The 14,084-nt window shown below is 40.9% G+C and overlaps 1 protein-coding gene across 1 annotated transcript; it reads left to right on the plus strand.

The window, feature by feature from the left end:
- The first annotated feature begins 9,085 nt into the window (after positions 1–9,085).
- wdr45 (WD repeat domain 45) lies at positions 9,086–13,911 on the plus strand. The gene is made up of 11 exons (XM_030064916.1): positions 9,086–9,222; positions 9,419–9,529; positions 9,645–9,719; positions 9,811–9,915; positions 11,342–11,447; positions 11,543–11,637; positions 11,732–11,811; positions 11,921–12,129; positions 12,227–12,328; positions 12,956–13,101; positions 13,469–13,911. The coding sequence occupies exons 2-11, from the start codon at positions 9,481–9,483 to the stop codon at positions 13,576–13,578; spliced, it is 1,077 nt and encodes a 358-aa protein (XP_029920776.1). The 5' UTR covers positions 9,086–9,222; positions 9,419–9,480; the 3' UTR covers positions 13,579–13,911.
- The last annotated feature ends 173 nt before the right edge of the window (positions 13,912–14,084 follow it).

Below are 14,084 nucleotides of genomic sequence, written 5' to 3' on the forward strand. Positions count from 1 at the left end.
GAAGAGCAGCTGTCGGCTACACTTACAGGTCTGTAAGCGGTGATGTCACCCACTGCTCCTAGTTGTATTTCAAACCGCAGCATTTAAGGTAGCTGAAGCTGTAGCTTCTGTTTACGCTACCGCGCCATTTGATCAGTAAAATAGTTTCACTACTTAAAAGCTATTTGATTTAGAAAACAGCGACGTTATGACCACGCTACTGACAAATGTAGTTAAACTAGTAACGTTGCTACTTGTAACGCTGCTACTGCCCAACACTGGTGATTAAAATATTGCCAGAGGCCTAACAGTCAAACCAAAGCAAGCAAAACTAAATAGTTTGATTCTGTGAACCCATGGGAAATTAAATCAGCGGCTAATTATGGCATGCTTAGGCCAAGTCCACACTAATCTGGAGAAAAATGTTGTTTTTGTGTCAGATTATTTTCCATCCACACAAGGTTTTTTCACAAAGTTTTCAAAAAGATGGCCATCCACCAAAACAACAAAAAAAAAACACTTGACTTCTTTAATAGGCATGTGTTGCTTTGCCTGACATGTTGATTGTTTTGATGCCAACCAGAGTCTCATGACAATCACACGTTACATCGTAGGTCATAAAGCCCTTAATTCTCCCGGTAAACAAACATGCTATTTCAATGTGAACACAAGAGCAACATGGAGACATAAAGACACAATTTCTGATTTCTCTGGATTTGTGTGGGCCTGGCCGTATGTATTTATTTTATTTTTTTTCCATTTATCTAGCCTGAGAGAACTTTATAACAAATGGGCTAAAGCCATGCCAGACAAAGCTTTTCCGTGAGGGAAATTCCTATGTGAGCTTGTGTAGTATTTATTGTGATTAACCTGTACCTGTGATAGAAACAGTAGTCTACTCTGTGAAGGGAGGAGAGCCTGCAGGAGGTAACTCGTCCTATTGCATTGTAATTTGAAAACTGATTTCTTCAAAACTGGCATGCAGTAGTGGCTTGTGTCAGCAAATTAATTAATTTATTGATTTATTTATTTGCCCCTTATTTAGTCAGGAAGGTTCCATTGAGATCTCTTCCTCCAGGGACTCCTGTCCTGTATTGATGGGTAAGAGGAGCATTGACAGTCTCACATACCTCCCGTCTGTGACCAAAATAATAAGATGTACTGTGCATTAATTAATTTATAATCTCATTATATTCATGTCTGACAGTATTTGATGGGCTGGAATGCTGTGTGATGTGTTGGTAATTGGTAAAGTGCGATACAGTATGATATTTTGATATGCATCAAGTAATCCAATCTCGGGAGCATATATGGCATTACAAATGAGCACCCCACCCCCTCTCTCTCTCACACACACAAATAGTAACACTGATACACACACTCACACTAATAGTCATCAAATACAATGTGAATACTTCACAGTTTCCAAGGTTTATTCATTGTGTTTTTGAGAGTTCAGTTTTCTGTCTTGGTTATTATGGTGGAGTTTTGCAGACGGCACAGCAGATCCTATAAGAGTGTCCGCACCGAACCCACACACCTCCACTTAGACATTATTTCTGTCTAGACGTACTGTACAAAAACAATTAAGTTCTCACTGTAACCTTGCTACATTAATAAACCTTGCCAGCGCCAGCGTAATGAAAATTAATGTGATCTGAGATAAATTCTTACTGATGGCAGGAACCTGAAGAATTTCTGAGAGCATTAAAAAACCCATACATCAAAACAGCTTTGATGAGTGTCAAACTGCCAGGAACATCGACCCAGACACAGGGCAGAAACTGTACAGTGAATGTACATAACAACAGAATCACACCACATAAGCTGCATTTTTTTTTTCTTTTTTGTCTCCCAAACCTCTTTATCATTTATCATTTGCATGCACCAAAACAGGAGTTTACCCTTGCCTCTTTGAAAAGGACAAGATCCAGAGGTATTGCGAAAACATCAGATGACTGTCACAAGCTTCTGTGTTTCAGCTTCTGCAACAGTGTCCCACAGCTTTGAACACTGATTGCTCATTACTGTTGACTATTGACTGTGGTGCAAGCGGTAGAAAAGAGAAAACAGAGAATTTAAACTGGATTTTTTAATTGTAAAAACATATATAAAAGAATGGATTGGGAGGGAAATTTGTCAGGCTAAAAACAAATCATTTCAGAGTCTTTGTAAAAATGGTTCTACTCGCTTTTATTTATGTCCCAGTATGGAGTTGAAACATAACTTCAAATTAGCTTCTCCCCTCACCATGGTTGATCATCAACAAGGTCGCTCAACATAACCTCTACTGATTGGATGAACCACACATGAATATGTGGCAAAAGTAGATAGAGACGATTTCTACTCTGATGAAACGCACTGGCCTGCATCAACTGTGCCAATACAAGCTTGAACTCCGCCTGCTGCTTTGCAAAGACGTCACTGGTGAATTTCTGAGCAGCACCCTCCTCCGAATGATAATGAAAGGCACATTTGCGATTCCACTTATCATCTATTCACACTTCCGTTCATTCTTCTTCACGCTGTCTGAGTTCCTCCACCTGTCCACTGAATATCTGAGACCTTGGAACTCGATAACATGTTGATGAAACTTAATAAACTGCTCATCCTCATGTGTGCTCCTATTTAATGAACACAAACTGCACAAATTGAGAACTTTGTAATTACGACATTATCATCAATAAGACCTCCTTGGCAGAACCACTGCGAATTGTCCTTTACTTTTGAGACCCAGACATGTGTGCCTGGTTGATTAAACAGCCATTGTCCTGTTGTCTGTCTCTGTTTCATCCTTGCGTGCTGTTCCCAGTCTTGGGTTGACAGTTGCCTGAAAGTTTGAGCAAGCTCCATATGTTACAGCCTCAGCCTTGGCTGTTTGTCTGTTAACGGGATATCTTCAAGTTTTACATGAGAGGATTTGCACAGAGCGGGCGGCACGGTGGTGCAGTGGTTAGCACTGTTGCCTCACAGTGAGAAGGTCCTGGGTTCGATTCCCACCCAAGGTTCTTTCTGTGTGGAGTTTGCATGTTCTCCCCGCGTCTGCGTGGGTTTCCTCCGGGTGCTCCGAAGACATGCAGGTTAGGTGAATTGGAGAAGCTAAATTTCCCCTTGGTATGACTGTGTGTTTGAATGTCAGTGTTTGTCTGTCTGCCCTGCGATGGACTGGCAACCTGTCCAGGGTGTTTCCTTGCCTTTGCCCTATGAGCGCTGGGATTGGCTCCAGCGACCCTAGTGAGGATAAGCGGTTTAGAAGATGAATGAATGATTTGCACAGAGATTTGTGGAAAGGTTGATCATGAGAAAAAAAATCTGATTAACTTTTAAAACCAACTGACCAAAAGGGAGGGATTAGAGTTCATTGCTTGTCACTAAAAGGTAACTTGTGAGGAGATTCATGTGATTCCACACATCCTTGTAGATAGACTGGTTATAGGTAAAGAAAAACTAATTATCTTTGCAAACTGATTGGCCAGTTTGGGGGTAGTCTGTGGGTGTGTTTCCTCATGAAAGGTGTTTCCTTACTTGTAATTTAAACCTTTGGCAGGTTAACCAATCAAACAGTTTCACATTTCTTTTCAACCAGGGCCAAAACTTCAGCCCCAGGGTGAATTAAGTCTCAAACTTGGGACCCCGACTGAAATTTGTCACTGTGTGAATAGGTGATTCCCTGGGGCAAAAAAACAGGGTGAACACAACAGCAAAATAGCTAAAATGTCCAGAGCAATCTGCTGTGATGGAGTAATTCGCCAAACATCTTGAGAAGTGCAAATTTTCAAGGGCGGGCTTTTTACTGCTGTGATATTCTGTTTTGCGTTACTGTGATGACACTGTTCAACCAACCAAGATATCTGAGAACTTTAAAAAATGCCCGTCCCTTCAAACCAGGATTAAAGTAATGAGTGTGAAAACACCTGCTCCTACCCCAGGGTGAGTGTAAATTAAAACTAGGAGAGTACACTCTGTAGAGTGTAGATCTCTGCCATTTGTATCTCCTCTTCTCTGGTGCTCAGGCTTTATGCGACAAAACAAGTCTTTTTGCCTGCTGGGAGAAGGGACAATATGGAGGCACTGCCTGTGTATCTCCCGTTCACCTGCTTGGACTTAGGCAACAAGCCGGTTATGCTCTAAAACAGATTTTTCAAAGGTTTTGCATCACCACAACCACCATAGGTCCTTGATCATACAGTCGTAACTGTACAAACAATGTTAGGCTGATAAGCTATAGTGTATGAGATTAGCTGCAGACTGATACACACACTGATACACAAAATCTGATTTGGATCTGGTGCACCTTGATAACTGCATAGTTGTTGAATATGATCATTATGTGTGTGTGGTGTATCGCTGACATGTAATTCTGTTGATGTGGTTTCAGTTTTTTGTGCAGTGTTTTCAAATTGAAGGCGTTCAGGTACCGGTGGACCGCTAGAACGTGCCTGGGATTTTGCTCCTCTCTCGTCTCTGCCTTGTTGACTCTATCCTCCTTCCCTCTTCCAGGATTTCATGACTGATCTGCTCCCACTCCCCACTACAATCATCACCTTCACCCTGACATCTGGTTGACCTAAGCTGCTTTTAATTCAGCGAGTTACTCTGCCTCTAAAGCAATCTACTCCTCATCTATCTGAGGACAAGTGCTGCAGACCTGTAATGTCTTACGTTTTCTTTCGTTTCCAGAACTTATGAATGTGCTGCCTCTATTGGACAATAAGTCTGGCAGCAAGATAGCTCATTTTGCTTGGATGACAGTATTTCCTGTTAGTTGCTCCCCTCTCCTCAGTCCTCCTCCTAGCCTCATCTGCTTCTTTTGACATTTTCATGAACCCTCATAGTTTTCCCCCCACACTTACAAAGTATTGTGGAGGAGTATATGTGTGTTTGTGTGTGTGTGTGTGTGTGTGTTCTGCATCGCTCTGAAAATAGCACTACATTTCTGTACAAAAGGCTTATGCATTAGTGTGTAGCAGCTGTCATACAGACAGGTGGAGGTATAATACAGGAAACTGGTTATGTCAACGCTGGATAGCTGGTGGTTTTGGAAGGAAGATGAGGATAAACCTGGACTCACTGATTGTTTCCAAAATGTGAAGTTTAATATGTGCGTTCCTGTTTACTCCATTTTCAAGCAAATAAACTTCCCTTTGTGCACCATGAGGGTCACTTGGTCAAACAGATATTGCGTAGCTGCTCAACTAAACTGCTGACCAAGCCACCAATCTGACTTCAAAACAACTAAATTCCTTCACATTCCTTGTAGTCTTTAGATTGTGTGAGCATAACTGCTAAAAAACACTTAGATAATCCATTGAGACAGATCAGAAGAGCAGCATTTGTGCCCTTTTGTACATTTTTTTTTTTTTTTTTAGCTTTTTTGTTTTCTCAGCAGCCTTGCAGCCTCAGGCCAGAGGGCAGAAGGCAAGTTTCCATCCACGCAAATGTAGTTTCATCCCTTAAATCTAAATTAAAAACAGATTTCTACAAGTACCTGCTGTCAGCTGAAATCAGTGACTGATTTCTTTGTATTTTTTTTATTGTTTAATACATTTATCTTATATGTTTTTGCTGTTACTATGTATTACAGTTTTGCCTTGTTTTACTTTGTTTGATATCGTACATCACTTTGCAACTTTTTGTTTTGAAAGTGCTATATGAATGAATGAATGAATGAATGAATGAATGAATGAACATTTATTGTAAGACTGAGATAAAATATATAATCCAGGAGTTGATGGAAAACCACAAATCTCTCAAAAAAAGTTTAAAAGTGAGTTTCCAAACATGGAAATGGTGCTACGGCCGGGGACATTGTCTTCCGAAACCAGTGTGACGTACACACTTTCCTTCCTTATCGTGAACTGATGTGTGTGTGTGTGTGTGTGTGTGTGTGTTTGTGTGTGTGTGCATTGGCTGTGTAGGCCAGCGGCTGTGAAGTATCTGTATGCTTTCCGTGATGTACCGGTTTGGGAATCCAGGGAGTGCAGGCCTGTTTTTTTTTAGTCCCATCTGTCCCTCCACAGATCTACCCATGGTACTCCCGTCTTGTACTCTCTCCACTCATATTATATTCAATACCCTGGTGTTTGCGCACAAGGCTTTGAAGCTGTGTACAGTAGCTCTCCCTTCCCTGCATTAACATGATTCCACCTGGTCTTGACTATTCTCCCTTGCGGCTTCCCAGTGGTGGAATGAAATTCCAGTCAGTAAAGCAGAGTCAGTCTCCCCAGTGTTTTTGCCTGAAAATACATCTTGTCATGACTCTGTGATTGCATTCATTTAAAGTAAGGTTAAGTATAGGAGAATCAGCTCTGTGTCCAAATTGTAAATGTTAACTGCAAATGTAAACAGCGCCAGTCCAAGAATTGATTGATTCTTCAGTATTCGCTACAAAAATGATGAAAACAGAAAGACAATAATCACCAAAAGGCTCTGAAAACTAAACCTATGTTTATTAGTTTAGATGAGAACCAGGCCAGTTAATGCAGGTATTGGAACTTACAGTGTCACCAATTTATTTAGCTGTCACATGGCTCAAATGTTAGGTTGAGAGCTGGAAGAAATTTAAATTGCTTTTCAACAGTGATTTAAGTCTTAACATTTACACTGTAATGTTTATGATGTGCAATAATTGCTTTGGCACTGTTTGAAGACCTCAGAGGCAAATTGCATGTAAAGGTCATGCTGGTTGTAGGGACCTCGATGGTAATGAGGTGCTTACTGAAGTGATGTGTGTCACTATATCTGAACTCATTTTTACTACTAGGACATCACATCTTGTTATGTGAGAAATTATCTTTTATTGATTATGCCAACAAAGCCTACCAGATACTATCCATTTTATTCAAAGTGATCAACTTTATAGTCAGGTGATTAGGTTTGCTTCTGTGTCATTTCTATTTTCTTGGTAGAACTGAATGACTGGAATGAGACAGTCAGCCATGGGACATTTCAGCAACGATTCATGGGAAATAGCTGGAGTTAACCTTGTCTTTTATTGTCTGCAAATACAAGCCAGGCTGGTCTGTGCATGGACCTCCATCATTTATTTGAATTGCAGGCGAAGTAGAACACACATCTGGAAAATATTAAATATAATGAGGAATCAAATGATGCTTTCTGTCATATCTGTCACACACTGTGGTAGTGCAGACTCTGAGCCTAAAAGTCATTACTGACTGATGTGATCAACATGTGAGGCAGATTAAGAGTTACTTCTAAAACTAAAAGGCATGACTCAAGATGAGCTTGATGCCAAGTTAATAATTAAACAAGGAGCAACATCATTGCATTTCCTCAGGCCAGGGAAGAGGGCAGTGAAGCAGACAAAGAGCAGCAGGATCTGGGTCATAGTGGGTGACTGGGAGATGTGGACAGCCCTCAAGAAGCAGCTCTGATTTCCAGACATCAGGCCACCACCAGACAGCTTTCTCTAGTCTAAAGGAATGAAACAAGTGGTTCCTTTTAGGGTCAGTCTCATGGGACGAGAGGCCAAAGGAGGTACACAGAACGCAGAAGTTTTTTAAAAAATGTATATATCATCCTCGAGAGCCAGCTGAAGTTAGAGGCTTGACTGGGCGGTCTCTCGATGTGGACAGCCTTGAGGTTGCTTGGTGTTGAAGGACTAAATCAAAAGAGACTGGCAGCTGACATTAGCAAACAGGAGGAAGCACTTGGCTCTTCCAAGTTGGTGGCAAAACCAAACAGGCAGTTCCAGGACACTGATACCCCCATCGAGCCTCTCCAAGGCGTCCCGGGCCAAGCGAAAAAACACCAGTGAGGGAAATCTGCTCATCTGAGAGCCCTGAACCCACAAAGCTCTGCTCTAGAGGAAGAGTGCAGCTGTTATACAAGAAGGCAAACAGACGGCACAGGAGGCACAGACCTACCTTATCAGTCGAGCCAGCTGCGATGACCCCATAATAATGATAATTATTATAACAATAATAATAGTAATAATAACGTTGCAGAATTTTCAGAATGGTTACAAAGTACTTCATGGGAATAAAAGAAAAAGAGAAATAGTAAAATGAAAGGGTACATGGCAAAGCAAAACACTTGGAACATTACAAAATTTACAAACCATAATCCTACATATTATGGGCTCATATGCAGTTAAAGAAATATAACCAGGCGCTAGCACAACACATCTTAAAAAATGATTATTACAATCATTCTTACAATCAATCCTAAACTGAACAGGAGGCCAGCAAGGGGAACTCAAAACAAGAAGAATTTGCTCCCTCTTCTTGGTCTTTGTGTGTGTGGCTGCATGAAATTGCAGATGGTGCCATAAAGTATTGTGCTGAACGCAGTCTGTTGTCATGCTGTCTGTCCATGCTGAATCACTTTCTCCTCCACACCACAAAGTGACATTGGCTCCTAACAGTCAAGTTATATTTGATAAGCTTAGAAAATCTGTTATTATTTATCTTAATTGGTGCATTGGTGAATTATAGTGGAAATGGAGTTGAAGTTGTTCCAAAATGAGTTTTCCTTTGTAAAAAAGGTTTTATAACCAATGCACTATATAGTTAGGATTAGAAATGTACAGTTCAGGCTAGTATTCTAACCCATTGTGTTGCTGAAAAATAACTTTGAAAAGCATCTTCTCTGAATTTTTATTTCAATATAGCCTGTTTACACTAACAGGTTTGGGGACTCACTGCCCTGCAATAAATTAATAAAATCAGATGCCAATCACTCCTTACTTTTATCTGCAATAAAATCCTGTATTTCACGAATTTCACTTTGAAATAAATATATTTTTAAATTAAATTCTCTATTTAAAAGGCTTTTCTATTATAATCTTTGTTCATCGATATTACATATTTAGAAGTTTTTTTTTTTTTTACAAGGAAAGTGTAACCCTAAATCTTGCCCTCATTGAAATACAACTACATAAACAGCGTCTCCCTTGCATGGTTTTGTTGCACTGACGTTTTATTTTCTTTAATTTATTCATTCACTTCGATTTTTTTTTTTTTTTTTTAATTTTTAAGTGCAGCTCCAGTGTTTCGATTTAAATTGCTTTTATTGTAAATTAATTATAATTGTGTGTGCCAAAAAAAAAAAGAACAGGAAGAAGGAACTAAACCGGAAACACGTGTGGCCGACGTCATTTTCATGGAAAACACATAAACAAATCGACGTCTTGCAACATCTGCTTTGTTGTGCTTCTCCCTGTCAGGCTTGTTGTTTACTTCTGGGGAAACCTCGACGTCTCGTCCAGGCTTCATGTTCTCGGTAAGACCGTAAATAAAACCCCCCGGCAGCGTCACGGCAGAAAGCGGACACCGGACCCGTGTTTGTGCCGCTGCGACGCTAATGTTGTCCGAGGCTAACGTCAGTGCGGAACTGCTGCTGTAAACTCAAAATGTCCATAGGAAAATGAAGCTCTTCGTCTTGAACCGAGGCATTTTTGTCGTTACTTTTGCCACAGGTGCTGTTTAAAATCCCGTCGAAGCTGTAATCCTGCGATAACAGCGCGGTAGCTCGGTGGCCATGGCTCAGCAGAGAGGAGTCAACAGTCTCCAGTTCAACCAGGACCAGAGTAAGACGAGAACGTGTCAAGTCAGGCTATCTATATCTGTGGAAGCAGTGTGTGTCTTATAGCTCCTTTTTCAATGTTCTTCCGTCTTCTCCTCCTGTTTTCCAACGATAACTAGGTTGTTTCTGTTGTGCTATGGAGACTGGCGTCAGGATTTACAATGTGGAGCCCCTGATGGAGAAGGGACACCTAGGTGAGCAGCCTTTATTCTCAGAGTTTCTCATAGATTCATATGTTAGTTAAATGTTGCCAAGCTTTATGAAGGGTTTTGTGTGTGTTGGCAGACCACGAGCAGGTGGGCAGCGTGGCCCTGTGCTCCATGCTGCATCGCTCCAACCTGCTGGCTGTAGTCGGAGGGGGAGTCAATCCCAAGTTCTCAGAAATATCTGGTGAGTGAGTTGCATCACCTGCTTGACCCCCTTTTACACCTGGGATTAACATGCGTCGGGTGTCCAGATTGTGTCCGGATGTAGTCACACACACCACATCCTCTAGTCGTAGTTGGTGTCCACTGCTGGAGTAAAAAGTAAAAAAAAAAAAAGTGTCTGCTGCTTGCACACAGCGTTAGTAACACCTTTCATTTTGGAGCAAAACATAGTTTCACTTTGTGTGTGTGTGTGTGTGTATGTGTGTGTGTGGCAGCAGGGTGGAGAGGCAGCCTGGCACACACATGAGGAAGCAGTAAGATGGTTAACACAACTATAACAATCATAACAATAATAACGGCAATATATCTTTTTTTTTTCCAGCATGGTGAATGGTGGTAAAAATTAAAATGTAGCAGCCCGCCATGTTATAATGTTCTACTTCTGTGGCTAACACAGTCGTCATCATTCATAAACCACACAACTGATAATTGGCTGTGTAAAGCAAACATTTCTTCTGGGACTATTTTCTGAGACCGTTTAACTCCCAGCTTCAAGTCAAAACACAACAGTGCTGCTGCTTTTAGGAAAACTAATGTGGATGACTTTATTACAGTGATGGAATACTGGAATGAAAGTTCATTTTCGTATTGTAGTGGAATGAATGGAAACCAATGGCTGGATAAAAGGGAGGAAAAATTATATTGGACTTCTAAAATACGACTGCTTGCTCTGGGAAAAGTTTAAAAGAAACATGAAGTACAGGCATTTTGTAGATCTTAGACTAAACATGCAAAATCAGAGGTATACTCCTTTAAATACATTAATCCTGGATGTAGACTGGAGGCGCATCTGCATTTGCACGTCTGTTCAGTTTGGTCACAATGTGTCCCTGATCCCCTCCAGAGGTGGTTTTTAATTTTTATTTATTTAACCTTTATTTAACCAGGCAAGTCATTAAGAATACATTCTTATTCACAATAGTGGCGTGGCAAATGGCTAGAGCCACCTGAGGGGAGAGCAAGATGAAAAGACAGCTTAAATGCACAAACATCAGTTGGCTACAGGAGCCATAAACGCATAATAACAAAACTGAAACTGAGTGCTGAGAGATAAAACGTTAGAAGCACAAGTAGTACAATGCTTGTAAATATGTACATCAGTAATTCTAAAATAGGCAAAAATGGAAAACATTAAACAGCAAAGGGCAATCAGTTCACAATCCATTTACAATGCATTTTGGGTGCATTTACACCTGTATTTTCATGTGGTCAAGAACTATTGGATTTTTTTAAATTTATGTTTTATTTATTTTATTGACTATCTGATCACCTGAGATGCATGTTAATACCAGGTGTAAAGGGGGGGTCACTGTTATCTTTCCTCTCTCCACATGACTTTTCACATTTCTCTAAAACCTCAGCCTCATATCTGCTGTGTGTCACTTCAGTGCTGATTTGGGATGATGCTCGGGAGGCACGGGACCCCAAGGACAAGCTGGTGCTGGAGTTCACCTTTACCAAGCCTGTTTTAGCTGTTCGCATGAGGCATGACAAGTAAGTTGTGCCACTCGCTCCCTGTGTTGTATGTTTTAATGTAGCTATATGAAATTAGTGAAATTTGTGTTAACATTGCTATTACTGTTTTTTAGGATCATCATCGTTTTGAAAAACAGGATCTATGTGTACAGTTTCCCCGACAATCCTGTCAAACTTTTTGAGTTTGACACCAGAGACAACCCCAAAGGTAGTACATTTACACATCACTATGTGTATTTATCAGCCTTGGAGTACTGCTAAAAAAAATATTTGAATCGTGCATATTTAACTCTGTCTTCCAGGACTGTGTGATTTGTGCCCTAGTCTTGAGAAACAGCTGCTGGTCTTTCCAGGTCATAAATGTGGCAGCCTGCAGCTGGTTGTAAGTTGCATAGAAACACATTACATCAAATTCCACAAAGCTCCTATGGAACTCGTTCAAATTACAGGTTATGTTCAAATATGCTGTGTCATGTTGTTGCCTTCTCCAGGACCTGTCCAACACCAAACCTGGCACTTCCTCTGCCCCTTTCACCATCAACGCCCATCAGAGTGAGATAGCCTGTGTGGCGCTCAACCAGCCTGGCAGCGTGGCAGCCTCAGCCTCGCGCAAAGGAACGCTCATCCGCCTGTTTGACACCACAACCAGAGACAAGCTTGTGGAGCTGCGCAGAGGAACTGACCCGGCCACTCTGTACTGGTGTGTGTACATGCATGTTTTAGTGTCAGTGATCAAAGAAAAGCTTAAGTCTGCATGCGTCTGAATTATCTGAGGATGGTGTGTTTTTTCTCTCCAGCATCAACTTCAGCCACGACTCCTCATTCCTGTGTGCCTCCAGTGATAAAGGCACCGTACACATCTTCGCTCTGAAGGACACCAAACTCAACCGACGCTCAGCGTAAGCGTGGTCTCTCTTGAAATCTCTTCTTCCTGTTCTTCTAAAGTCCCCTTCCAGTCTTTTATTAAAATAATTTCTGTTCATTAATATTAGATATTTAGAACTTTTTTTTTTACATGGAAAAATATCCCTTTGTGCCTTAAATGTAACTCTAAATCTTGCCCTCATTAAAAATGTGGAGAGCTATGAAACATTGTGCCATATTTCATAATCTAACCACCAAGTTTTGCAAAAATTTTTAATTAAGCAAATCTGTTAGTTACACTAATATTGTTCATGTGAAGCAGAAGTTTCAAGTTAATGATATGAAAAGCAACACCCCGTCAGCTGATGGGATTGGCTGTGGGGTTTGTGACGTACCAAATCTCGTTGGCCCGGGGTTCGTCTGAATCTCAGATTTTAGAGGTGTGCACACACACCTCCACCTTCAGTAGAGGATTGTGAAAACACCTCTCTAGAGACAAACTTTACTCGGATAAAAGTCAATAGGTCAGACATTTTAGGTGACATAAACATAAGAAAAACACATTTTTGAGTGGAGGGGAGCTTGAAAAGCCTTTTCGTTGAATATTTTGTTGGTGAATCTTCCTTTTATCTCCAAATCATCCTGCACCCTTCTTCCCACAGATTAGCTCGTGTCGGGAAGGTGGGTCCTGTCATCGGTCAGTACGTGGACAGCCAGTGGTCATTGGCCAGCTTCACAGTGCCAGCTGAATGTGCCTGTATTTGTGCATTTGGAAAGAACACATCCAAGAATGTCAACTCTGTCATTGGTGAGAGAAAGCACTTAGTTTACAAATAAATATGTTTTTGGTTAGTTACATGTGAGCTTTGGTTTTCCTCATATGACACTGCACTGTTACCAGTCCCAAGCAGGTGAAGTGGTTGACTGGACTGACACGCTGGGTTTAGAAAGGTGTAGAGGGTATAGAGCTACATGCAGCTGCAGAGCGGAACAGAGATCTGTCATCTGTGAATCCATTCATGTTTTGTGAAACTGAGCTAATTCATTTGACAGTGATGTACTTATAAGAAATGAATGAGACTGGCTGGTCTACAGTCCTCGATCATGCTGCCATCACTTACTATCTCAAGCAGATTTTCACTGTGCTATATGTTTTTTTGTCTTCCTCTCTGCAGCCATCTGTGTGGATGGGACCTTCCATAAGTATGTGTTCACCCCTGATGGAAACTGCAACCGCGAAGCCTTTGACGTTTACCTGGATATATGTGATGATGATGACTTTTGAAAGTTGGGCAAGAAGGAAGACACTGGCAAAGTTTGTCCAAAAATATAGCAAGGGCTAAAGAGTAAGAATGAAGACACGTGGACAAGGACAGTGACAGTAAATGAAAATGACTGAGTTAATGATTATTGCTCCAGTCTGGAGACTGAGAGGGAAGATGGCTCTTCAAGGAGAATCAGAAGAGAATATAGAAACAGATTTTTGCTGGGGCCTCTTTTGTAAAGTGTTGTGTTATTATGTAATCAACTGTATCTATGTAGCAATGTGGATATAAAAAAATCTATTAGCCTACAATATGTGTCATCTTGATTCTGAGGAGTGGACTGGTTTAAAAAACAAAAAAAACAGGTCCTTAGATTATGAATGCAACTTTTAGGATAAATAATTTGCTGTACTTGTGGGAGTTTATTGCAGTGAGGGCTGAAGTAATTATACCTTTAGTCAATACTTCACTTCAGTTCAGCTGCCATTCTTTTACATCTGACTCCATTGTCATTTTCTGAGAAGGC

The sequence above is a fragment of the Myripristis murdjan genome, chromosome 12 (genome assembly GCF_902150065.1).
Source record: "Myripristis murdjan chromosome 12, fMyrMur1.1, whole genome shotgun sequence".
NCBI classification, from domain to species: Eukaryota; Metazoa; Chordata; class Actinopteri; order Holocentriformes; family Holocentridae; genus Myripristis; species Myripristis murdjan.

Bases quoted from the DNA above. Each gene is read 5' to 3' on its own strand.
- wdr45 (XM_030064916.1), top strand. From the start codon at position 9,481: ATGGCTCAGCAGAGAGGAGTCAACAGTCTCCAGTTCAACCAGGACCAG. The intron at 9,530-9,644 runs GTAAGACGAGAA...AACGATAACTAG, and splicing joins CCAGTTCAACCAGGACCAGA to GTTGTTTCTGTTGTGCTATG. The intron at 11,812-11,920 runs GTAAGTTGCATA...TGCCTTCTCCAG, and splicing joins GTGGCAGCCTGCAGCTGGTT to GACCTGTCCAACACCAAACC.